The 25,885-nt window shown below is 47.2% G+C and overlaps 1 protein-coding gene across 6 annotated transcripts in view; it reads right to left on the bottom strand.

Annotated features, from left to right (window-relative positions):
* spg (dedicator of cytokinesis spg) overlaps positions 1-25,885 on the bottom strand; it is a 430,105-nt gene that overhangs the window by 176,341 nt on the left and 227,879 nt on the right. For all 6 annotated transcript variants that reach the window (XM_084607325.1, XM_084607299.1, XM_084607317.1 and 3 more), the window contains one exon: positions 14,693-14,874. In XM_084607325.1, the coding sequence (XP_084463451.1) occupies positions 14,693-14,874 (182 nt within the window). The remainder of the gene's footprint in view (positions 1-14,692; positions 14,875-25,885) is intronic.

Genomic DNA, 25,885 nt, shown 5'->3' on the forward strand with positions numbered 1-25,885 from the left:
TACACGTATATTAAAGGGCATGGGAGCGGCAGGGCGTGTAGAGAGAAGAACTTGAAATTACTCAATTACTGTATTTGCACCAATAGATTAGCACGCCTTTCATTGGAACTTCAAGAGGTGAACTGTCTGAAGGACAACAAGTATCACCAGAAAACCACTTGCAAGTTCACTTTTTTCGTTCCCCTGATCGCCAGCTGAGGGACACTCGCGCGCGCGTGCGTGCGTGCGTGCGTGTGTGTACGCGCAGCAGTGCTTTTTCGGAAATGGCACGACTGCTCCTTGCCACTGCCGGCCAGTCGACCAGCGGCTCGTCGCCCCTCAAAGCATCTCTCCCGCTCCACTGGCGCCGTCGAAGAAACAACCAGGGCCATAATTCTCACCAAACTCGACGGGCCTGCCCCACGTGTCGGCAGAAGAGGTTCGTGGAAGCCCAGCGGGCACAGCGATGGGCTGAACCACATCCATGCCACGGATAGAAGGTTTCAGGCCTGGACATGTGTACACACTGATGGCCTAACCAGACGCGGACGCCCGCCTGCCCTGAAATGCGAGCCTACGAGGGGGTTGCGGGCCGGCACCGGGGACGCGAGGAGGATTCCTGTTATCGACACCGCCGAACGAGCGCCGCGACTGCAAGACTCCAAGGGCCTACGCAAGCGGGGGGGGCCCCTCTAAAGAAAAAGAGAAACAACGGAAGGCCTGGAGAGAGAAACACGGGCCGGCCAACCGTCCTCAGACAGTAGCTTGCAAGACGCCGAACGAAACGGTCGTCGGTTTTGAATTTCTGTACAGTTTCTTCCATGTAGCCATTAAATCAGTTTGTTAAGTTTCACCGGAGCTTTATTCTGTGATCAAATTATCCCAACGCAGACATGACAACAACAACTACGACAATGTAAAAGTATCGAAAAGCTGCGTCGTATATCGAACTCAATTTCCCCAGTCGTTCGATGTAGCAAACTCTGCACCACGCACTCGAAGGTGTGCCTTCCCCAATGACAATCGCATCACCCTCGGCCGTTTGCCATGGGACGTTTTCAAGCCACGTGCAGAAAGAATAAGAGAGAACCGGTTCAGCAACGGCGGGTCTAGAGCAGCGCCGGGACCTTTCCCTAAAGGTTCGCGCATTTGCGGTGATTGTTTGCCATGCGGCAGCATATGGCATTTGCAACCCATGTGTGTGAAGGAACAAGGGGGAACCAGTTTGGCAACGGCCAATATGAAATAGACTCAGCCAATGCAGCCACGGTGTTGGGGAGGGGAGAAACAACACGATACAGTAAAGTGCAATGGTGTGCCCATTCTTTCCTTCCTCCATGGGTGTGTGGAGGAGGAAAGAACTCTGCAGAGTTTTCTCTCTCCCTCTTCCCGGTTTTCGTTCACATGCACTATGCATGCGCCAACAAGCCAGCTCAGCTCGTGGCAGGCAGATCATGGAGCAGAAACTCCCAATTGGGGACCGCAGCTGCACAGGCACTGCAAGTGCCAGTGAAGAGCGCCCTGTCTCGCCACATCCACATAATTGTCTGGGCACGGTTGGTTCCCCTTCCCTTGGAATAGCTGCGCAAGCAGCTCTTGAAAGGGGTCAGTTCTGAACGTGTTTGGCTGCTGCAGACCTGTTTGTGCAGTCACATGCTTTCTTCTTCGTGCTTCAATGCTTACACATATGCATGCTTTAGAGAATTAGGAAACATTTGGCAGCGCAAACGTGAAAAAAACAAAAAAAAATATGCTAGTGGATCAATGTCCACTCCATGAGGCAAAATAATGGAACCATCATTACTGTAAAGGCATTTAGTGTCGCAAGTAAGTAGCGAGATCATTCACCACGTGTAATTCGAAGGAAATACCTTTTTGACATAGTCACCTTCACAATACAAAATTTTGTTTAATGGCTCAGTCCAAAACCCAATTTTGATGACCGAATAATTTTGATTTTGATCTTTTCTTTTGTGCGAATAATGATGAAAATTATCTTTATTTGAACATAAAATAAGAGCCTCGAAGGCTATATGCGAGGCTGAAGAGAGAAACGTGACCATCCACAGAATATGCCTGCCAGCTGCTCGCTCAAGGTTAACAGAAAAATACCATAAGCTTGGTTAATAAGTAGCATACAAATAAGCGGTTGGTTATTTAATGCTATCACAGCACACACATTTCCCCAAAATAACATTTTTTGCAGAGCCATTGCTTATATACAAACACTCATTGATGTGCTAGCAAAGATTTCGTTTAAGATTTTTTTTTTTTTTTAAATTGCATATGGCCACATGAACTCATTAGTAAATAATAGTAATAGAGAAATGCGTAACTAAATGTTACGATTTCGTGCAAAAGCTCGGTAAATAAATGTTTGCATAAATGATGACATACTTTTTCAATAGGATATAAATCTGATCTATTTGGAAGCCGTTCATGATGATTTATGGACTCATTTCCTCTTTATCTGTGCTTGTAAACTGTGCGACCAAAAAGTTTCATGGCGAACATTTTTTCCAGTGTACATGGCTGTGCCCTTGAAAGCAATAAGCAGTGGCAGATGCACTTGCAAGGCTGGCATTCAGTGACACTGCAAGCATGCTGCTGCTGTGTGCTGTTAATAAAAAGACAACTTTCTTCCCTCTATGACTGCCGTGGAATGCCAACCAGATTCGCAGCAACTGGCAACATCTCTTTTGCGCACCTGCAAGTAAGACGGCACACAATGAAGGTGGACAGATCATCGGGCACTTTCTCCAGAGTGTGTTGTGAAACCTGAGCGTACACGGGGGACATGAGTCGTGTGCCGTCGTCAAAAGCATGCATCGAAATCAACGAAAGCACGCGGTCAGCTGCGATCATGACACCGACTTTTAGCATTTTTCGCTTCAAACAGCATTTGCAGCTATTACGCTTTCCAATGATGTTGTGGCAGTAAATGCCACCCGCCCCAAGCACGGCACAATAAATCGAAATAGGCTTGTGCACTCAAGCCATCACAGGCACTCTGGCAAGTTCGCTGCCTGCCACCACAGGAGCTAACGGCAAAAGTATATTCAAAAGATAAACACGCCGTGATGTTAACTCTACACAGCATCTTGGCGTGCTGCCACTAAATGAGCTGTGGTCTGCAACGGCACAAAATGGAGGGACACACTACACACTAGCGCTTTTTTTTGTTTTTTTTTTTTTTTTTTTTTTAAATTTTGCATCAAAAGTGGAGAATGGGTTCATTGTTTGAGTGGGTTGATTACGCGACCAATACAGTTTCATGATTGCAAGCGGCATCTCAAGCTGATTTCTATATATCGAATTATCGATATACCAACCTATTTCAAAATCCCCTTCGAGTTCGAGATGTCTGGGTTTGACTGTACACTGATAATTCAATATACAGAATATACGAAAACAGGCTTGACACCTCTTGTGATCATGATAAATGATACTACAGTCGAGCCCACTTATAACGGCCCCACTTAAGACGAACTTCACTCATAACGAACGAGACCGGAGCGACCGCCAAAATATACATTACTTCAATGGCACAAGATCGCACGTATAACGAACGTTCATGAGCGCTGCCGATCGGTTACAGCGAACGGACGGCGTAAACCCGGCGCCCCGATACGAGATAACGATGGGCTCCCATCCCTTTTGGTCTGTTTTCGCAATCCTCCTCGCAAGCGAGCTACCCTTTGCTCGCCGACGCGCGCTGCCTACGAGTGTCGGCGCGTGGTGTGGCCTCCAAGGCCACGCTGCCGCCCCTCCTCGCAACTCCGCTCCCCTCTCCTCTCGCCATTCCCTCGTCTTCGCCTGTCTCCACGGCGCCGGCCGCCGGCATAGTCTTCGAAGTTTCGTCGTTTTGTTTCCTGGCTGTTCCATTGAGCGGCCGTGCCAGGGGCGCGGGGCGCCAGGAGGCAGGCCTCTCCATACGCTAGCGGTTGTACTGTTTGCACAGGCGGACTGAATGCGCAGCGGCGCGCGCATTCAGTACGGCGGTGACGGTTCGTGGCCTCCGAGATTTGCGGAGGTAATCTCGGAGGCCATGGGCGGTTGAAAGCAACTACGGTAGCAGCCAACAGATGGCAGCACTGACGCTCAGAGATGCCTCTCAATGGTCTCCCCGCTGCATACCCACGGCTGGTCTCGAGGGAGAGAGCGCTTCTCTTCTCTTACCCCCTCTCCAATGGGGTCTGTTTCAACCGCCCGCCGCGCCTCGGTGGGGTCGCCACCGCCCCACTGCTGCTCCTCCGCTACAGCCGTTCACAAGCAAGGGAAAAGCGTGCTCGCTTTTAGCTTCGCCCGCGTCAGTTGCAACTGGCAGGTCCTGACATTTCGCCCCTTGTGGTTTATACAAAGTCCGCCATCAACATCGAACATTTAACGTGTACGAGGAATAAAATACAGTCAACAATCCGCTCACGCGCGCGCTCCTTCGTCAGTGCGGCCGTGCACGGTCGAACGAAGCTTCGGGTACACTTCAACATTTTTTACCTCTAAGTTTTGTACAAAAATAAATTTACCAGGCTATGCAATCTGCCTTTGAATGTTTTAAGCAGGTGTAGCGCAACCTGACGTGAGTTCATGGTAAACTGTTGGGTGGAGACTCTGTCAACCGCTACCGTTTTCGTTAAGATCAGAAGGCACCGGCAAAAATTCATGGCGCGTCTCAGATTCAAGTAAATAACAAAAATTTACTCATATAGTAAAAATTTCACTTGTCTAGTGGACTGGGCTGTTCTAGCTTCGTTCAAAAAGTATCAGTCGGTTGAAAGACCGAAGATGTATATGTATAGTCTCGCGACTACTTTTAATCAATGAAATGGGCATAAACAGTTAAGCAGAATCGAAAAGAGCAGCAAACAATAAAAAAATTTTCCTTCAAAGTTACACATTGCACTATATATTCATCAATTCATCAAAATGCGACCTGCGTCTAGAAAATTCAGGCTCAAAATCTTCCTGCACGGCTTGTGCACATAAGGAGTTCGCCTTTCGGTCTTCTCTGTCACTTTCCTGGTATAATTAATTGAGAAGAAGAATTCTGAGAAATTTTTCAAATATCAAAGAAACGGACCTAATAACATAGCTGTTGTCAATTCCTTTCTGGCAACTCAGTGCTGAGTTCTGAAATGCTGACTGAATCAGGATCTTAAGTACTTCGAGAACAATTGTGTGTAGTAGGTGCACGGCAGCTTTTTTGAAAAAAAAAAGGTTTGTCCAATAGGGCAACAAGCTAGCTCTGGTTTCGGATAATGCAGTCCACTAGAACACTGTCCTCGTAGAAGAGCGTACTACATGGGGCTGCTTCTTTCGCTAGTTTCAAGAAGAATAGCGCAAGCGTCAGATCCGAAGTTGATTAACTAAACGATATATCCAGCGACGTAAGGTGAACCGGAATATGTGACAGTGGAAAATGGGATGGTAGGAGATGCCATCACTCCCTTCCGTGCCTTGATTTTGCTCTCAGATGAAACGTCCGTCTTGACAATGTAGTCATGTAGTCATGTGCCACTAGCTGTTACGGCCCCCGCATCTGGCATATGTCATTCCCTTCCACACATTAACCTTACTTTCCCGAAGAGAGCCTCAATGGGTCGCTATATAAGGCTTGAAATGAGTCTTCAGTGAGAGTGTCCTTCTTTAACGCTTTAGAAGTTTCTTTCATACTTTCGATATAGCACTGGTGAACTCATTTGTAAGCCACTGCATCGAGTATCACCTTCATCATTTATTGGCCTTTTTTTACCACTTCAAGCACAAGTGGTGTCATGAATATCAACCATTTTTTGTTTTCATATTAAGCATAATATCATGTAAAAAGTTCATTAAAACAACGTTTATTTGCAAAATTAAAATAATGTTTATAATACCACACATTGCCAAGTATATGAATTGTAATAACACTTAAAACTCAACCCTACAACGTTTACTTTGACTGTTATACTAATACTTTATATCATGCAAGCATTTTGCAATTTACATTACATTTTTATGAAATTATTTTCATCTTCGGTGCTACCTGAATGGTTTCGCATCTAGCACTGAAAGACGGTTTTGCTGTTGCAGACGAGTTGCTGTCATGTTAGCCTTGAAGAAGCTTCGATGTGATCACTGCTCATTAAGTTTTCTTTTTGTTCCCATTCGTGTACAGGCTTGGGAAAAATTCGGATTAAAATGAACAAAAGTAGCTACCATGCCGCAATGTATGCCATGCTTGTCGAACGTTTGCTGAACGACAGTGTTTTTTATATCCGTTTACGTGTGGTACGTTGACGACATGCCGCTGCAGCACCTACCTTCTGTGTTCTTTAATTTCGGGGCTGCACTCAACACGAAGCTCGCGAGCAACAACACGAAACCAGGCAAAACCTACCCGCCGCCGCTGAAGCAGACGCGGCGCGAACAGTGAGCAGGTTGCGCCCCTTGCGGTGGCGGAGAGCGTAGCTCAAGGAGAAGTTTCTATTGTTCCCGCAGCGATTGAGAAGGCCGTAAGAAAGAGCGCGCGCCCTCTCCGTCGAGACCGGCCGTGGCATACCATGCCCCGCTGTGTGTCCGTTCCGTTCCGTTCCATTCCTTAGGCACTTCCTCGCTTGCCTCGCGTGATTGTCGTACGTGTGCACATGCTCCGTCAGTTGCGGCGCTTTGTTGTAATTTTCATGTGTGTGGTGTGAGCGCTTCGTCTGTCGGGCCTGAGTCGTATAATTCGGGATGGCGGACGGGAATTGGCTGCCTCCAGCGGTCACGAAACGAAAAGCGCTGGACATGGCAACGAAGCGAGCAATTGTGACGGAACTGTCTCAAGGTGCTAAAAATTGCGAGCTGGTGAAGAAGTACAACGTGTCGAAATCAACCATCTCGACAATTCTGAAGAATAAGGAAAAGATTGCCAGCTCCGACGCCAACACAGCGGACAGAAAGCGCCTGCGGAAGGCCACCTATGCGGATGTAGAGGATGCGCTGCTGAAGTGGTTCGTCGACGCACGGGCTCGCAACATTCCGATAAGTGGACCAATGATGCTGGGCAAAGCCAAAGACTTCGCATTCCTACTAGATTTTCCCGACTTCTGCCCAGGCAATGGCTGGCTACATCGGTTCAAAGTGCGGCATGGGATTGTTTTTAAATCGATTGTCTGTGAGGCGCGTTCGGTAAGTGACCAGGACGTTGCCAATTGGCTTGCAACAAACCGAGCCTTTATTGCAAGCTACGCGGAGCAGGATGTGTATAACGCAGATGAAACTGCATTATTTTATAAGATGCTTCCAGACAAGACGCACTCCATGAAAGGGGAGTCATGCGCTGGCGGTAAACACAGTAAAGTGCGCGTTACAGTTCTTCTGCGCACTAGTATGAATGGCAGCGACCGGCGCATGCCGTTTGTAATCGGAACATCCAAGAAGCCACGTTGCTTTCGGAACCATGTACCCGTGCGCTACAGGCACAATACTAAGTCCTGGATGACACGGGATTTATTCGCAGAGTGGCTGGGCGAGTTTGACCGCGACATGCAGAGGCAAAGCAGGCGCGTGCTGCTGTTGCTCGACAATTGCTCAGCGCACCACGTGCAAACGTCTCCGACGGCAGTAACTGTACTTTTCCTGCCGCCCAATACCACTTCTAAAGTGCAGCCTCTTGATTTGGGCATAATACGCTCTTTTAAGGCATCGTATAGGCGCCGCATTGTGCAGCGCTTGCTCATCGCCGTTGACCGTCCGGCCGCTAACTTGCCGCTCCGAGTTCCATTGTATTCAGCCCTTGAGATGGTGAAGGCGGCCTGGGCGGAGGTGACGACCGCTTGCGTGCGAAACTGTTTCCGCAAGGCCGGCTTCGTTGACGCAGTACCGGACGTCGGGCCTGATGCCTCCGATGATGATGATTCCGGCGGCGATTTGTGGCAGCGCGTCGTCGACTCCGACATGGGAGGCCCTGGCATTGGTTGGCAGGATTTTATTTCTGCGGATGAAGACGCGGATATTGCGGAACCGTGCACGGACGAAGGCATCGTTCCGAGAGCGACGCAGAAGGATCAGATGAAGATGAAACGTCTGAGCCAGCACCCGTAAGCACATCTGTAGCAATGGGCTATATAGAGGGCCTCAGACAACTTGTCTATGCCAAGGGACTCGGCGAAGAGCACGCTAGTGCTTTAAATAAACTGGAGACCGCCCTCATCGCATCTGCACTGCAGAAACAGACGAGCATCACAGACTTTTTTGCTAAGAAATAAATTTGGTGTTTTGACCGCCAACTTTTTTTTTCTTCTCTTTTTTAGTTTGTGGTCCAGTTACTACGAACTTCGGGATATAACGAACGGACGCCGCGTGACGCTCAGGTTCGTTATAGTAAGCGGGCTCGACTGATTTACTCATGTAATGAATCGATAGGTATAATGGAGCCATCCCTCCATTTCAGCGCTGAGAATTTGAAAAAAAAAATTGTTAGCACGTTTCACTGTTTTGCGCTGTCGTCTTTGCAGCCCACAGCCCATTCCTTGGGAGCATGCCAAAATGCTTTACAGAAATAACCTCATAACCTCAATAACCGTGTTTTAGCTAAGGAATGAGAGAGTGCCAGCACCATTGAAAGAGTGCCCGTAGTGGCTTCTTTAGGTTATCCAGCAGAATTTCTCTTGTGTTTTTTGTTTTTAACTGCACAAGCCAGGCAAGCCACCAAGGGCACTGCTGCCAAGGGTGCCAACTTTGCCACCCCCCTCCCCCTTTCTATGTAGCAATCGTGCCACGATTGGGGCAGGCACTTCACACACTGGAGAAAGCATCTTACACTGTGTACCACATTATGACCTGGTTTTTACAACACACGTTAACTAACGCTAACCACTGCACCCAAAGCGGTCAGAACTGTTGTGGTGGTAACTAGCGCCGCCGAGGTGTTGTGTCGGTAATCAGCGGCACAGAGTGGACATCCAGGTGGCATGCAGAAAGCAGACTGGACGGGGGCGTTGAATGGACTGGAGGCAGTGTCTCAAGCGGTGCCTGGTGATCCGTGTGCTTGGGTTAAGGCTAGGGCTGGTTGGACAACCGCCATGCTGACCACATGTAGTTGGGGATAATAGAAGTGTTAACAAGAACAAATACTGGAGAAAGCATGCAACGTTCGTCTGCCACAGCTTTCCAGCACATGCTGAAGAAGGCAGGAGATGTGGAAGGAAGGGTTAGTAGAATTTTTGCTTCCTCCAGGCTTCTCCACACCTATAGAGGAAGGGAAGAAGGTGCCTTGATGTTTTGCGTTGATTCCGCTCTGCCGAATATCGTGGCTGCATTGCATCTGCTTTGTTGCCAAACTGGTTCCCTCTTATTCCTTCAATGCATGTGGCTTGCAAATGCCACATGGTGATGTGCACCAAACAATCCTGGCAGATATGTGCGTCTTTGGCGAAAAACACACTTTCCAGGGCGCAGTGCTGCTCTAGACCAGTTGTCGTCAAATTGATTCTCTCTTGTTCCTTCCGCCCGTTGATTGCTAAAGGTTATTGGTGTCATGCAGCAAATGACCGTGGGTGATGCAATCATCTTAGGGAATGTGTGCAGTGCGAAGTTCCATGTATTGAACATGCGATGAAATTGGACTTCTATATATGATGCTACTTTCCTATACATGGGATTCTCAAGGGAATAATCTGAGAGTTTGATATAACTAAAATTCCGGGTTAAACTGTGATCAATATTTCAAATGACTGTGCTTCCACTATTCGAGCCTCTTAATCATTCAGAAATTATGAATTTACACTTGGTCTGCACTGAAGATCAAGCGCAGAAACATTTCTAAGTGGCAGCCACATGAGTTAACTGCTCAAAGAAGCCCGTGAAGGTTAATGCGGCCATCAAGAGCCATTCAGAGCCATCCAGAGCCACACAGGTCAGGGTTGAGCCACAATGCAGCTGTATCTGAGATCACCCTATGTATGCACACCGGGAAGGTGGTAGAAGGCCTGCATGTGCTTTGATCATTCTCAATTTTTGTCAAGCACAATTTCAAAACTGTGCATTTTAAGCCATAATTCTAAGCGAGCATCATAAATGCTGTCTTCAAGCAATGAGGATGGTCATGCTCGCATTGTAAGCTGGCCAACATGCTTCCTTTTCCATCTGAGAATTAAGTCAAATTGTCATACTGGACTCGTTATTACTGACAGCAAATGTTTTCAAACAAGGACAAACAGGGTATTGGTCTACAAAATAAAATATAACTTCAATACTAATACAGGAGTCCAACTTAAATAACGTGATCGGCACAATTTCGTCTGGTGTACCCACACTCCGACTGCCAGTGTTGCCAGACTAAACAGCACCTGTTGCCAGAGCAGGCTCAGTACAGTCCGTTGCTGATGATTGTGGCCAGACGTCTTTCTTTCCTCTTCTCTCACTTTTTTCATCTCTCCTTCTTTATACTGCACGGCCCGCCGCATCTCTCTCGCCCGCAGAGATATGCGTTGCTATGCGTTGCTCAGAGCGGTGTCGCCTCTTTCTCCCTCTCTTAATTCTTTTTATTTCTCCTTCCAGCGCACGGTGTGCTCTCGCCAGCAGAGATGCACGCTGCTTGGAGCGACCGTTGCCTTTTAAGGTGTGCATGTCGCCAGCGTACGCGCGTGGAGTGTTCAAATGCTCTAGCAGTGAGCGCTTGCGTGTTTCGTCCCAGCGTGTCCTACCGCAAAAACATGACTGATATTTTGACCGTACATTTTCTCGATCACTTGTGTCGAATGCAGTGCCTACGTGACTACCGTGCAGTATTCATGAAAAAAATAAATTACTGCGACAGCGCGCTTGTTTCGAGCCAGCGCGGCCTTCTGTTCACAGATTAAAAGCTGCAGCTATTTCGACCGCCACATAAACGTGTTCCTTCGTCTTCCCAGCGTCTTCCACGTCTAAAAAAGTGAAGCGAACAGCGCTGTGTAGCGTATATTAAGCTCTGCAACACGTGGGTACGCCTGCCGTAATATGAAGACAACAGCGGCATTGGCGGCCCACTACAGCAAACACAAGTGTGCAGAATTACAACCGGACACTTTACAACCGGAAGAAACGATCGGCCTACAACTTCAAGAAGCGCTCAGTTCCTTTGGCCGACGTCGAGAATAGTCCGTCGCCAACAGCAAGTGATGCCGAAGCTGTGGACAGTACCGAAGTGGGCTTAGGCCTAACCAGATCGCCGACGAGTGAATGCATTCCGGACAGCAGCCGCATTCGGCACGACACCGAAATATTGCAGCGTATGGAGTTGTTGCAGAGAGAAATAGAAGCCCAAGAAAAGCTACAAGTTCTTTCGTCAACACCGGCCATCAAGCGAAAGATGGATTTTTTTCACTCACGCTGACAATGTTGCAGCCGCGTCATCGGACATCGAGACGGGCTTCGTTGTCGTCAGTTTGGACTCAATGAACGCGTTGATGTCGTTTGTGAAGTGCAAGGTGTGCGGCGGTAGCATCACGGTAGGGAAATGTGACCGTGAATATGGCCTCGCCATAAAGGTTATTATCGAGTGCGCATGCTGCGGTGATGTTGCGTCGGCGTTGAGCTCGCCCCGTGTGAACGGAAAAGAGAAGTGCAACCTGTTCGTTGTGAACGTCCTTGCTGCGCGCGTGATACAAGCCACCGGGAATCGACAAACGGCACTCAATGACGTTTTTGCGACCATGAACATTTCGCACCGTGGCCTCCACAACAAAATTTGGCAAAGGTACGTGAAGAAGAAGCTAGCGCCCGCGGCAGCTCTCACTGCCGAGAAGCAAACGTCTCTGTGCACGCAATCGGTCCGGGATCTATATGATGAGTTGCAGGTTGTGAATCCCGGAAACAATGCTGTGTCATACGACGGTTCCTGGATGACGCGCGGCCACTCGTCCCATATCGGCGTCGGCACGGTCATCGAGCTGTTTACAGGAGTAGTTCTCGATTACGTGATCCTGAGTAATTTTTGCGCTGGTTGCGAGCGTGTCCCAAGCGAAGATGACCCGGCATACAAGGCTTGGAAGGGAACCCATGCATGCCAGAAAAACATCACCAAGAAGGCTGGTGAAATGGAAGTTGAGGCTGCTCTCACCCTCTTCCAGAGATCACTGCAACGGCATAACCTGAGATACACCACCCTCCTCTCAGATGGTGACAGCCGCGCTTTTCTTGCACTGCAGGATGCCGGGTGTATGGGGACATTTCAGCTGTGAAAGAAGACTGTATCAACCATGTACATTTAGAAACGAATGGGCACGAGCTTGCGAAACCTCATCACAAAACATAAGAGCCCTGGTTTGGAGAGCCTTGGTGGTAAAGGCAAACTGACCGCGGACCTAGTGGCAAAGTTGACAAGCTACTATGGCTGGGCCCTGAAGACTCACAAGGGTGATGTGCAAGGAATGAAGAGGGCAGTAATGGCCACTTATCGCCACATAACATCAAATGACTTAGTGTTGGACCGCAGCTATTGCCCACCAGGACCGAGCTCATGATGCCGGCAAAATGCAGCAAGAGCTAAGGGTGGGACAGCCCCTAAGCACCGCTACAATCTGCCTCAGCACGTATGTGAGGCCTTATTGCCCATTTATGAGTGCCTGTATGATGAAAGGCTTCTTGAGCAGTGCCAACGGGGCAGCACTCAAAACACCAATGAATGTCTCCACTCCCTGATATGGTCACAGGCACGAAAAGAACAGCATGCCTCACTGTTCACGGTGCAAGCTGCTGTGGCTGAGGCTGTTATGAGATTTAATGCTGGTTGCCAAAACTCCTCTGCAGCAATACTGAAAGAGCTGCACCTCAACCCTGGGACAACAAGCACATGGCGGAGAAATACCACCGTCGAGCAGTGGCATCTGCAAACAAGTGCAAGACCACTGCGGACATGCAGCACGCTTTCAAAAAACGCCATTTGGGCGGCCATAGTCAGTCTGACTACATCCCTGGTGCCTTCTAGTCACTTAAATTGCAAAATATTGCAATATTTCCTCTAAATTTTTTATTAAAAAAGAGTCAATCTCTTTTTTCTCATTTTCTCAAAACACAGATTTTTGACTTCTTGCTTATTTGCAGAAGCAATATCTCTGCCTTCAATGGAGGTAGAACCATAATTTTTGCTGTGGCATGTAGCTAAAAGTGCAAAGCACACAATGTTAGGAGCAGATTTTGCAATTTACGTTTTCAAAATTTCTAAATTTTGCTCTAGGTCAGACAGTAGAGCACCCACATTTGAATGGTGGACTTTGAAATGCTATAACATTGCTAATATTTGTTTTATCAAAAAAGTGCTCCTTACATTGTATACATTATGCTTTCTAGTACCTGGCAAAGTGTCAATATGAATTTTTTTTAGTGTGGTTACTTTTTCATTGTTTCTGCAAATTGTGAACAATTAATTTCATCTATCGTTTGAATTAATTGACCAATTGGAAAAATAGTTACATATTTGAAATCAGCGCAAGAAACCGAATCACACTACCTAGTTTTATCAAGTTTGTTCAAAAATTAAGAAAAATAGCTTTAAGAGCCATGTCCCCCTTAAGTTAAGGACAACGCAGAGGGCTGTGGAATGAAAAATGGTAGGGGTAACATTGAGAGATAGGAAGCGTGCAGAGTGGGTCAGAGGAATAACTCAAGTCACTGACATTTTAATGGAAGTCAAGAAGAAGAAATGGACATGGGCAGGACACATAGTGCGAAGAGAGGATAACCGATGGTCGCGTAGGGTAACAAATTGGATTCCAAGAGCAGGAAAGCATAGCAGGGGGTGGCAGAAAGTTAGGTAGGCAGATGAGGTTAAGAAGTTTGCAGGGGTCAAGTGGAAGCAGGTTAGCACAGTTCAGGGTTAAATGGAGGAGTATGGAAGAGGTCTTCGCCCTACAGTGGTTATAGTCCAGCTGATAATTTTTCGTTACATCCAGGTTTCTGTTATGTAATTTTTGTGTGCAAACTTGAAAGGACAATGCAGAATGGAAACCAAAATGAACGGAATGTAACAAAAAGCACCAAGGAAGTGTTCACAGTAAATCCCCATCATCGAAGTTAAAAAAATGGTGGAACATTTTGCGATAATGTTAAGGGCGGTGCCAGCCTCCATCTTTGCCGTAGCTTGCACGACAAGTCTACGAGGGGATGGGAAAAGGGTAATGGTGGAGAGAGTCATCTAGAGGCCATGCTAGGGGAGAGCACACGTTACACCGCCAACACGCGAGGAGGCACCTTCATGCATGTTCCTGCTCTCCCACCCCTGCTGCCAAGAAGCCAATTCCTTACCTCGCATCACTAAAGCTCTCCACTGTTGCCACTATCGAGGCTCAAAAACTATGGATGGTGGAACCTTACAAGCAACCATGTCCTTTTTTTCTTTTGTCCTGCTTTTTTTGCTGCTTCTGGGCATGAGCCACATTTGGAGAGCAAGATTAGCAGAGGCTGCTGTGTTTGTCAAACAGATGCACCGTCAGTTCTGAAACACGGCGCGTTGTATGAACTGTGGTTGCTCATTACAATAGCAGAGATCAATATGTGTTTTATTGTCAAGAAACCTCCAGTAATTGTGCACAAGAGTTGGCACCCTGAGGTCATTACATCAAGGTCAATGCCCACATGGCCATTACATGAAGTTTTAAAATACACGTTTCTTCAATGGGGGCAGCATTGGGGAATCGAATGACTTGATAACATCTTTGCGCCATGGAGGTTTAACTGAGACATCTTGAGTGAGAGCAAAGAGGAGACTCACTGGTTGGCAAGGGCACGCATGACAGCCCAGTCGGCAGGGAAGGTGGGTCCCAGCAGCAGGCGGCGGAGCACGGACAGGGCACGGCTGACGCCCTCGTGGCCACCTTCCCCACCCCAGAGCTGCGTGTAGTGGGCCTCACCCAGTGACCGCACCACGCCCAGCAGGCACGCCGACAAGGAGCCCTGGGAAATCAATCAATGGCTTACCCGAGGTGCTCTCTTCACATTCTGCGGCCACTTAAATCCACGAATACCCAGCCACTCCTTCTGGGACTAACCACACGACACTGGCTTAAGACAATCTGTTAAGCTATGCATCCAGTGGTGATCGTTGACTGAATCCGGCCATTTCTGTCACTGGCCAAGAAAGAAAGTTCAGGAAGAAGCCAGGGCATTGTTTACCACCTGTCAAAAGTCACTGTGGTTCCCGAGGCTATGAACCCCAGGTATTGCATGCACTGAGGACATACACATGCCCCTGCTGCAGCTGATGTGGACAGCTACATTTCCTCTGATGTTGCAAGTCATTCAATGTCGAGAGCCACTTTTTCTTTACACTTCTATTTGATTCACAAATTGCAAAATTTTTCACACACCCATTCTATTTATCACATCATGCAAAGCAAGAGACACTTTTTTAACGGAAATTCTCGGCCAAGACAAACAATGTGACGGCATTTAGTCAGTCTCCCATAGGATGCAATGTAAAAAACGAAATTTGCTAAAGCTGAACCACTTCACAAGTCCTTCAGCCGAGACAGACTTTTGCAGCGACCATTAACCACAGCGCCTTTGTGAGGTGTATGCAGGAAACTGCCGTCAGAAACAAAGCTATACAGTGTTCTGCAATTTTATTGAACCCCCGTTTGAAAAATTCTCCCACTTCCACCGGAGACTCATTTGAGCTGAAACTGTGCATAAAGCTTGCGCGTTGTTGTCCCCTTCTTTATGATGCAAGTTTGACCATGGTGCTTACTTGGTTCGGCCGCACATGATGAGAAACTAGAACCGTCTCCGACGAGACTGAGGAGCAAAAGACGCAAACGTAAATTTTCCGCCGAAGGGCAGCAGTGGCGCCATCCAGCACCATTACAGGAACTCGGCGCTGGCGTCTTTTGCTCCTCAGTGTCGCCGCAGACGGTTCTGGTTTCCCATCATGCGCGGCCAAACCAAGTAAGCACCATGGTCAAACTTACCTCATAAAGAAAGGGACAACTCGCAAGCTTTGCGAGCAGTTTCAGCGCAAATGAGCCTCCGGCTGAGGCGGGAGAAGTTTTCAAACGGGGGTTCGATAAAGTTGCACAACACTATAAAATGCTGCCAGTTAACTTTTGTGCACCTTTACAGAACAGCGTGGGAAAAATGCAGAAGCATGCTCCTACAGCTGCACATGCCCGTGTGTTGCTTCTGGGAGACAAAAAAGAATGTAGGTGCAAAGCACACCCACTGTTAGACTCGGGGATTTAAACTTTGGAGCTGAACTGCAACTTTTGCGGTAGATGAGCACTCACTAGTAGTGCTAATAACAACAGCTACACAGCAGAGGGCACAGAAGAGAGATAAAACACACCAGTAAGCCCCTGATATATATATATACCAGTCTCATAAGGGATGGGATGCTTTACTTCAATAACTTCTATTTGATGCATCCCCCCATAATTTAATGAACAAACATACACAGGCTCAGTAACACAGCTACCAATCTGAGCCCCTTTCTGTGTTTGGAGCCAGAGGGGAAGAGGAAAAAGAAGGAAAAGAAATGTCAGTCACAGCAGCAGAGAGAACATTCACGACGAAAACTAGACCAGTGCTGCTTTCAAGTACGACAGCGTGAGCACAATTCGATTCTCTTGTTTGTCAACTCTCTCCATGCACAGTGGAACTGGTTATCAATTATCCTCTCTGTAAAAGGTCATTTTATTCATTGTTTCCATGTGAGATATAGCTGGGTCTCATTTTGGGCCAGTTCTGTGGAACTCATAAAAGGATGAACAGATCTTCATAGTCCCCTCAAGTTTGTCTTAAAAGGGGCCTTACCATCAGCAGCCCTCAAACTACACACTCTCACAGCACAAAGGCCTCTCCAATATCTTAGCAATACCCTGCCAATCAGCCTTATCCTGCTGAAACTAAACCCCAACACTCTTTAGCAAAGAACAGCGCAACAACGGAGACAAGAGAGTAGAAAGAAGACGGGACCAGCGCTGACTAGTTAAGTTTCACGTTTTTCCAGTATCAGTGTTGTTAGTTCTGCCCATGCGTGCTCTTGGTTGTGAATGTAGTATATATCATCATCATCATCATCATCATCATCATCATCATCATCATCATCAGCCTGACTATACCCACTGCAGGGCGAAGGCCTCTCCCATATTTCTCCACTTAACCTGGTTCTGTGCTAGTTGCAGCCACTGCAACTAGCACAGAACCAGGTTAAGTGGAGAAATATGAAGCACAGAACTAGCACCCCTGCGAGCTTCTTAATCTTATCTGCCCACCTAACTTTCTGCCGCCCCCTGCTACGCTTTCTTTCCCTTGGAATCCAGTTTGTTACCCTCAGCGACCATCGGTTATCTTCTCTTCGCACTACACGTCCTGCCCATGTCCATTTATTCTTCTTAATTTCCAGTAGAATGTCGGTAACTTGAGTTATTTCTCTAATCCACGCTGCACGTTTCCTATCTTTTAATTTTACCCCTACCATTTTTCGTTCCATAGCCCTCTGGGTTGTCCTCAATTTAAGTAGAACTCTCTTGGTTAGCCTCCACGTTACAGCCCCATAGGGGAGTACAGGCAAGATGCAACTGTTGTATACTTTCCTCTTAAGCAATACCGGTAAGCTGCTAGTCATAATCTGCGAGTGCTTGCCAAATGCACTCCATCCCAATCTTATTCTTCTTGTTATTTCCTTTTCATGGTCTGGGTCTGCGGTTACTACCTGTCCTAAGTAGACATTATTCGCCTACTTCCAGTACTTCGCTACCTAATGTAAACTGCTGTTCCTTCCCGAGGCTGTTGAACATTACCCTAGTCTTCTGCATATTGATTTTCAAGCCTACCTTTCTACTTTTCCTATCTAGGTCATCAATCATTATTTGCAGTTCATCCCCCAGGTTGCTTAGCAAGGCAATGTCATCAGCAAATCGCAGATTACTGAGGTATTCTCCATCTACACTTATCCTTAACTGCTCCCATTCCAAGTCTCTGAATACTTCCTCTAAGCAAGCTGTGAATAGTACTGGGGAGATTGTGCCTCCTTGCCTAACTCCTTTCTTTATGGGAATTTTGTTGCTTTCTTTATGCAGAACTATGGTTGCTGTGCAACCGCTATATCTTCCAGCACTTTCACGTACGGCTCGTCTACCCCTATTTTGCAATGCCTGCATCACCGCCGAGGTTTCAACTGAGTCAAATGCTTTTTCGTAATCATGGTTATATTCCGAGCATTTTTCTATCACCTGATTGATGGTATGGATATGATCGATAGTAGAGTACCGTTTCCGAAACCCTGCTTGATCCTTTGCTTGATTGCAGTCCAAGGTTGTCCTGATTCTATTAGCGATTATCTTAGTAAATACCTTATACGTAACAGACAGTAAGCTGATTTTAAGGTCCTTAGAGTCCCTTTCTTATGAATGAGGATAATGTTTGCATTCTTCCATGGTTCCGGTACCGTCGATGACACCAGGCACTGCGTATACAGGGTGGCCAGTTTTTCTAGCATAATATTCCCCCCCCCGTCCTTCAGCAAATTTGTAGTTATCTGATCTTCTCCAGCTGATTTCCCCCTTTTCATAGTTTCTAGTGCTTTCTTGACCTCGTCCTTCGTCACTGGTGGAACGTCTGACTGTTTTTCCCTACCGCCAATCTCATTACGGTCCTGACTACTTTGGCTACTGTAGAGATCTTTATAGAACTCCTCGGCTACTTTGACTATCTTGTCCATATTCGTGATGACATTGCCCGCCTTGTCCCTTATCGCATACATCTGGTTTTTGCCTATGCCCAATTTCTTATTTACCGCTTTAAGGCTTCCCCCGTTCTTTACAGCATGCTCAATTTTCTCCATGTTATACTTCCTTATATCGGCCACCTTGCACTTATTGATTAGCTTTGATATCTCGGCCAATTCTATCTGGTCTGTTGGATTGGAAGCTTTCATACTCTGGCGTTTCTTAATCAAATCTTTCGTCTCCTTAGACAGGTTACCGACATCCTCTCTAACTATCCTACCGCCTACTTCTACAGCGCACTCAGTAATGATATCTCTGAAATTATTGTTCATTGCTTCTAGGGTAATGTCGCCATCCTCCGTTAGAATTGAATATCTATTCTGTAGCGAGATCCGGAACTCTTCTGCCCTCCCCCTCACCGATAATTCGTTGATGGGTTTCTTTCTTACTAATCTGTTGCGTTCCTTCTTCAGATTTAGGCTAATTCGGGACCTCACCATCCTGTGGCCACTGCATCGCACTTTCCCGATTACCTCTACATCTTAAATAGTGGCGGGGGTTGAACACAGTGTGAAGTCAATTTCATTTTTAGTCTCTCCGTTAGGACTTTTCCATGTCCAATTCCGGCTCTTCCATTTGCTGAAGAAGGTATTCATGATTCGTAAGTTATTGCACTCTGCAAACTCAACTAGTAACTCCCCCCCTGCTATTCCTAGAACCAATGCCAGTCACCTACTGCCTTGTCTCCTGCCTGCTTTTTCCCTACCTTGGCAGTGAAGTCGCCCATTAGTACAGTATACTGCGTCTTTACTTTTCGCATTGCTGATTCTACATCTTCGTAGAAGCTTTCAACTGCCTGGTCATCATAACTACATGTAGATGCATAGGCCTGTACATCATCATCATCATCATCATCAGCCTGATTATACCCACTGCAGGGCGAAGGCCTCTCCCATATCTCTCCACTTAACCCGGTTCTGTGCTAGCTGCATCCACTTGACCCCTGCGAACTTCTTAATCTCATCCGCCCACCTAACTTTCTGCCGCCCCCTGCTACGCTTTCCTTCCCTTGGAATCCAGTTTGTTACCCTCAGCGACCATCGGTTATCCTCTCTTCGCACTACATGTCCTGCCCATGTCCATTTCTTCTTCTTAATTTCCACTAGAATGTCGTTAACTTGAGTTATTTCTCTGACCCACTCTGCATGCTTTCTATCTCTTAATGTTACCCCTACCATTTTTCGTTCCATAGCCCTCTGGGTTGTCCTCAACTTAAGTAGAACTCTCTTGGTTAGCCTCCACGTTTCAGCCCCATAGGTGAGTACAGGCAAGATGCAACTGTTGTATACTTTCCTCTTGAGCGATACCGGTAAGCTGCTAGTCATAATCTGCGAGTGCTTGCCAAATGCGCTCCATCCCAATCTTATTCTTCTTGTTATTTCCTTTTCATGGTCCGGATCTGCGGTTACTACCTGTCCTAAGTAGATATATTCGCCTACTACTTCCAGTATTTCGCTACCTAATGTAAACTCCTGTTCCTTCCCGAGGCTGTTGAACATTACCTTAGTCTTCTGCATATTGATTTTCAAGCCTACCTTTCTACTTTTCCTGTCTAGGTCATCAATCATTATTTGCAGTTCATCTCCCGAGTTGCTTAGCAAGGCAATGTCATCAGCAAATCGCAGATTACTGAGGTATTCTCCATCTAGCCTTATCCCTAACTGCTCCCATTCCAAGTCTCTGAATACTTCCTCTAAACAAGCTGTGAATAGTACTGGGGAGATTGTGTCTCCTTGCCTAACACCTTTCTTTATGGGAATTTTGTTACTTTCTTTATGCAGAACTATGGTTGCTGTGCAGCCACTATATATATCTTCCAGCACTTTCACGTACGGCTCGTCTACCCCCTGATTTCGCAGTGCCTGCATCACCGCCGAGGTTTCAACTGAATCAAATGCTTTTTCGTAATCAATGAATGCTATGTATAAGGGCTGGTTATATTCCGCGCATTTTTCTATCACCTGATTGATGGTATGGATATGATCAACCTTCAGTTTATACTGCTTATTAGGCCTAATTACGATGCCTGCAACCCTCTAATTAATACTATAGAATTCATCTATATTACCCGCTATATACTTATTGACAAGGAAACTTGATAACACAGTACATGCCCATCCTTCAGTACAGTATATGCCTCATTCGGCCTCCTAGCTTCACTAAGCCCTATGACATCCCATTTCATGCCCTCTAGTTCCTCTAACAGTACTGCTAAACTAGCTTCACTAGCTAGGGTTTTAGCATTAAACGTTGCCAGGGTCAGTTTCCAATGGCGGCCTGTCCAGCGGAGCCAGGAATGAATTCTTAGCACCCCCTGCTGCATCACAGGTTTGACCGCCGCCGTGGTCAGTTGTTCCGCAGCCGGTGGTGACTGAGGGCCAGGGTTTTTTGGAGCTTATCATGACAGGTTGCGGCCAATTACTGCACCAGGGTGGCCAACTCCTGTTCTGGCGAGGGAGTGCGTTGCCGGAGGTGTTCACCGGCATCAGGTCGCACCCCAAACCTGTTTATGCAATTCCATCGACACACATATTTTTGTTGTTGTTTTTTTCAACGGGTGGAGAATTGCGCAGCACCGGGATTTGAGCCCCGGTCCTCTTGCATGCGAGGTGGATGTTCTACCGCTACGCCACTGCTGCAGGAGTATATATATTTGTGTTCTTTTCAATAAAATCTTCAGTTGCTAGTCAGCACTGGTCCCGTCTTTCTAGTCTCTTGTCTCCGTTGTTGCGCTGTTTTTTGCTTAATTATGTACCAACTCGCTCAACTTGCCGCTTTACCCAATACTCCTTCCCTTCATGACCGGAATGCAGCAAGCTTTCATGGTAATTCTGTGCACTAAAAAATTAGCTGTCATAATTCATATTCAAATGCAATGGCATTAGGTATGTGCACATAGTGGCCTTTCAGTTCTAAATAAATAACTGTTCTGTGCAAGCAGGTTTCATTACAAGCAAATAGCTACTGAATGTCAATGCAGTATGATGCAAGAAAATTGTAAAGGTTAAAGCATGGGTTGAATCTAGCAAGCTAAAGCGGCGTTTAGCATGGTTATGCATGGTCTAAGAGTTTTATTCGGGGACGCTCAAGCTTCCCCTAGAGAGTAGCCGTGATAGCCCCTGTAACAGGGCTTTTTCAATCCACAAGTATATAATATTGTAACAGTACAGAAGAAGATGAAGTTTAGAACACAAGTGAAGGAGAAAGACGTTGGAAAAAGACTCTCGTGCCGGACGCGCTGCCGTTGACCAGCTGAGCTCCCTACCCTATCGTATTGTTGTTCAGCGCTCCGACGAAGCTCCAGCAATTGAGGATGCGTCTTGAGGGTAGTCGTACCCAGCACCTGACCACCAATTTGTTACGACGGGGGTAAGACGTCGGAGCGCTGAACAACAAGACAATAGGGTAGGAAGCTCAGTTGGTCAACGGCAGCGCCTCAGGCACGACAGTCTTTTTCCAACGTCTTTCTCCTTCACTTGTGTTCTATACTTCATCTTCTTCTGTACTGTTACAATATATATATATATATATATATATATATATATATATATATTTTTTTTTCATGTTCTCCCTTATAATAATTGGTTCACATGAAAATAAAGGCAAAATAAAGTTCACACTAGTTCTGTGGACACCTGAACCGCAACATAAGGGTAAGGGAAGAGAGGAGGGAGGGAGTAAAATTGAAAAGAGAAAAGGGTGCACAAGGGTAAGGGAAGGGAGGAAGGAGGGAGCGAAATTGAAAAGAGAGGAAGGGGTGCGTAAGGGTAAGGGAAGTGTAGAAGGAAGGAGTGAAATTGAAAAAAGAGAGAAGGGTGCATAAGGGTAAGCGAAGGGAGGAAGGAGGGAGTGAAATTGAAAAGAGAGAAAAGGGTGTACAAAGGTAATGGAAGAGAGGAAGGCGGGAGTGAAATTGGAAAGATAGAAAAAAGTGCATAAGGGTAAGCAAAGGGAGGAAGGAGGGAGTGAAATTGAAAAGAGAGAAAAGGGTGCATAAGGGTAAGGGAAGGAGGGAGTGAAATTGAAAAGAGAGAAAAGGGTGCATAAGGGTAAGGGAAGGAGGGAGTGAAATTGAAAAGAGAGAAAAGGGTGCATAAGGGTAAGGGAAGGAGGGAGCGAAATTGGAGAGAAAAGGGTGCATAAAGGTAAGGGAAGGAGGGAGTGAAATTGAAAAGAGAGAAAAGGGTGCATAAGGGTGAGGGAAGGAAGGAGGGAGTGAAATTGAAAAGAGAAACGGGTGCACAAGGGTAAGGGAAGAGAGGAAGGAGGGAGTGAAATTGAAAAGAGAGAAAAGGGTGCACAAGGGTAAGCGAAGGGAGGAACGCTCTGCAAGACATGCAAGTACGTATGCTTCTGCAGTTGTCAAACGCTTCTCAGAGTACTTCGTGCATCCCTGTATCCCTGTAATGAGCTCTATGAGTCATGTCGCTTTCACAAGGGCGTTCAACAACTTGGTGAGAGTGTCGACGCATTTTACGCCGAACTGTTCATGTTAGTCAAACGTTGCAACTATCCATCACTGGCGGTGGAAGAACGCTTGGTCCGCGACAGGTTTGTCGTTGGATTGCTCGACACGCGTCTCTCCGATAAGCTTTGCTGCTCCCCGAAGTTAAACGCTCCTAAGAAGCTTGGACACAAGCTCGTCAGTTCGAGGACGCGGACAAGGAACGCTCACTCGCACAGGCTACCTCGCAAGGCATTGTCAACACTGATGCTGCGACTCAAATGCATTCGCGACGACCGGTCGACGCCAGAATGCGCTCAACAGACACGAAGTCGGAATGCTATTGTGACATTCCGGTCTGTTTCTTCTATAGGCTGGCAAAGAGCTCTATCTGCAACTGCTGCGGTAAGAAACCGCTCCGGGAGGTTGAAGCAGGCCAAACTCAATGCTATCCAATTGTACGCTCTCGAGAAGCTAGCTAAAGCCAAGTATGAGGATGTCACAGTCGACATCTACACAACTCCGTTCAAAGTAGACTCAGGGGCCAAGGTTTCCGCAGTTCCAAGTGACTTCCTCGGAGTCCCGGCTGAGCATACCAAGGTAGATGCTATTTTGACAGGGCCCGATGGTCAACCTCTGTGTGTACGGGGTTCGTATTTGGCATATCTATCTTGGCAAGGGAAGACCAGCTCCCAGTGTCTTCAAGTCATTGAGTCACTTTCAGTACCTTTACTGGGTCTACCAGCCATCCAAGCTCTTGAAGTTGTTAAATTTTTGGGTACTGTCAATACTCCTGAGCCAACGCTTCATGCTGAACTGTTCTGTGGCCTGGACATGCTCAGAGATGAGTACACCATTCGCTTGAAACAAGATGTCGTGCCGTTCTCACTTCGTGCATCTCGACGGATACCAATCCCGGAGATAACCTCCCTCGTGACCAGCTGTGAAAGGTACGCCTTAACTCTAGTGAATTCAGCGAAACTACTCCTTCCTACAAAACCTGTCTGGTCGTCCCTGGGAAGCTCTGGGCATGGACCTCTTTCACCACAATTCTCAAACCTTCTTGATGGTAGTGGACTACTACTCCCGGTTCCTGGAGGTGGTGACACTGAAAGGCACATCTCTAGTGGTCACTGAGGTGCTCAAAAGCCTGTTCGCCAGTCATGGCATACCGCAACAGATTAAGTCAGACAACGATTCGCCATTTTCTTCACGTGCATTTGCCACATTTGCTGCATCTTATGGTTTCTACCACATCACCAGTAGCCCCCATTACCCACAGTCTAACGGAGAGGCAGAGCGAATGATCCGGACTGTGAAAGACATCTTCCATAAGGCAAAAGATCCTCACTTGGCCCTTTTCAGCTATAGAGATACACCAGGTGTGAGTGGCTTCAGCCTGGCTCAGGTCCTAATGGAAGGCAACAGAGAGCTCGAGTCCCAAAGCTGGATGAAAAGCTTTGTTCACACTGGCCCGAAAGGGAGGAGGTAGCTCTCAGAGATGACCCTTACAAGAAAAGGACTGCAAAGGAATTCAACCGACATCATCGCGTCAGGGATCTGCCATCGCTTCAGTCCGGTGAACAGGTCTGGGTTCGACCCGACCAGGTGCATGCTACAGTTCTGAGCAAGGCACAGTGTTCCAAGGTCCTTCGTCGTCGAAACAGAGCGAGGAAATCGTCGACACCTTGCTCCCTTTGTGCAGGGGCAGCAGATCCTGTACTTCTCCAGCCTCACCCCCTAACTCAAGAGGCAGCAGCCCCTGATCCGCCGCCTGTTACAGCGGGACCTCCACGTCCTGGTGATCATGTTGTGTCGACCCGTAGCGGCCGCCGTGTAGTACCACCACCGGACCGTTTGAACTTGTGACTGAGGGGGGGGGGGGGGGGGGGGGGGGGGGGGAGATGTTGGGGTGGCCACCTATGAACTTAATAGTGGCTCCCTCTAAGCTGAAGCCCAGCCAGGGGGGATTAGAATAAATCAGTTTGTGTTTGGTTCTAGAGCGGCGTGGTTGCCTGGCTCTCTCTCTCGGCCTCCCGGCATGACAGCATGAACGCCCACACAATAAAAGGGCTAGGTAAGCTTAAGTATGCTTCCACCAATGTTCGAGTGAGAATGGTAGAATCTTCTGGATGAACAGCACATTTAACATGCTTTCGATCAGAGTCAGGCTCCAGCCTTGCAGCCTCTTCTGGCTCCACTGCAGGATCATCCGGCCAACATCTATGCTCATGTTCCTTGCTCAGCTGCAGCGTTGGAAGCAGTGGAATGTGTAGTGTTGCTACACGAGACATAAAGAGATTGACTTTTGTGCTGAGTACAGCCTTCACTCCAAAATAAATAGCTCTAAGGTTACATCTCATCGTGACTGAAGAAAGCCCAAGGAAGGCGCACTAAAATGCAAATTGATACAGAGCCCTCTGCTAAAGCATGTCTTGCCGGCTGGCTGTACATTTGCAGCATTAAACAATGTGCACCACGATCAACAAAATGAAGTTCAGGGGTTGGACCATATTTAAAAAATAGAAGTCCCTGAAATGAGCCTCAACGTGGGGCAAGTGAAAGTTTTCCAGACTGGATCAAGAACAAGAGGCAAGATGGCAGATGGTTACCACTTCCGCGGCCCTCATGATTGTGCCAGTTGGAAAAGCAGGCTGAGAAAATCAGACAGCAGTGGCATTAAGAAAAAAAAAAAACTGCTTCCATTGATCTCAACTGCAGAGGTGTCCCACTTGCC

This window comes from Amblyomma maculatum, chromosome 1, assembly GCF_055883805.1.
Source record: "Amblyomma maculatum isolate TAMU_Amacu chromosome 1, ASM5588380v1, whole genome shotgun sequence".
Classification (NCBI taxonomy): domain Eukaryota; kingdom Metazoa; phylum Arthropoda; class Arachnida; order Ixodida; family Ixodidae; genus Amblyomma; species Amblyomma maculatum.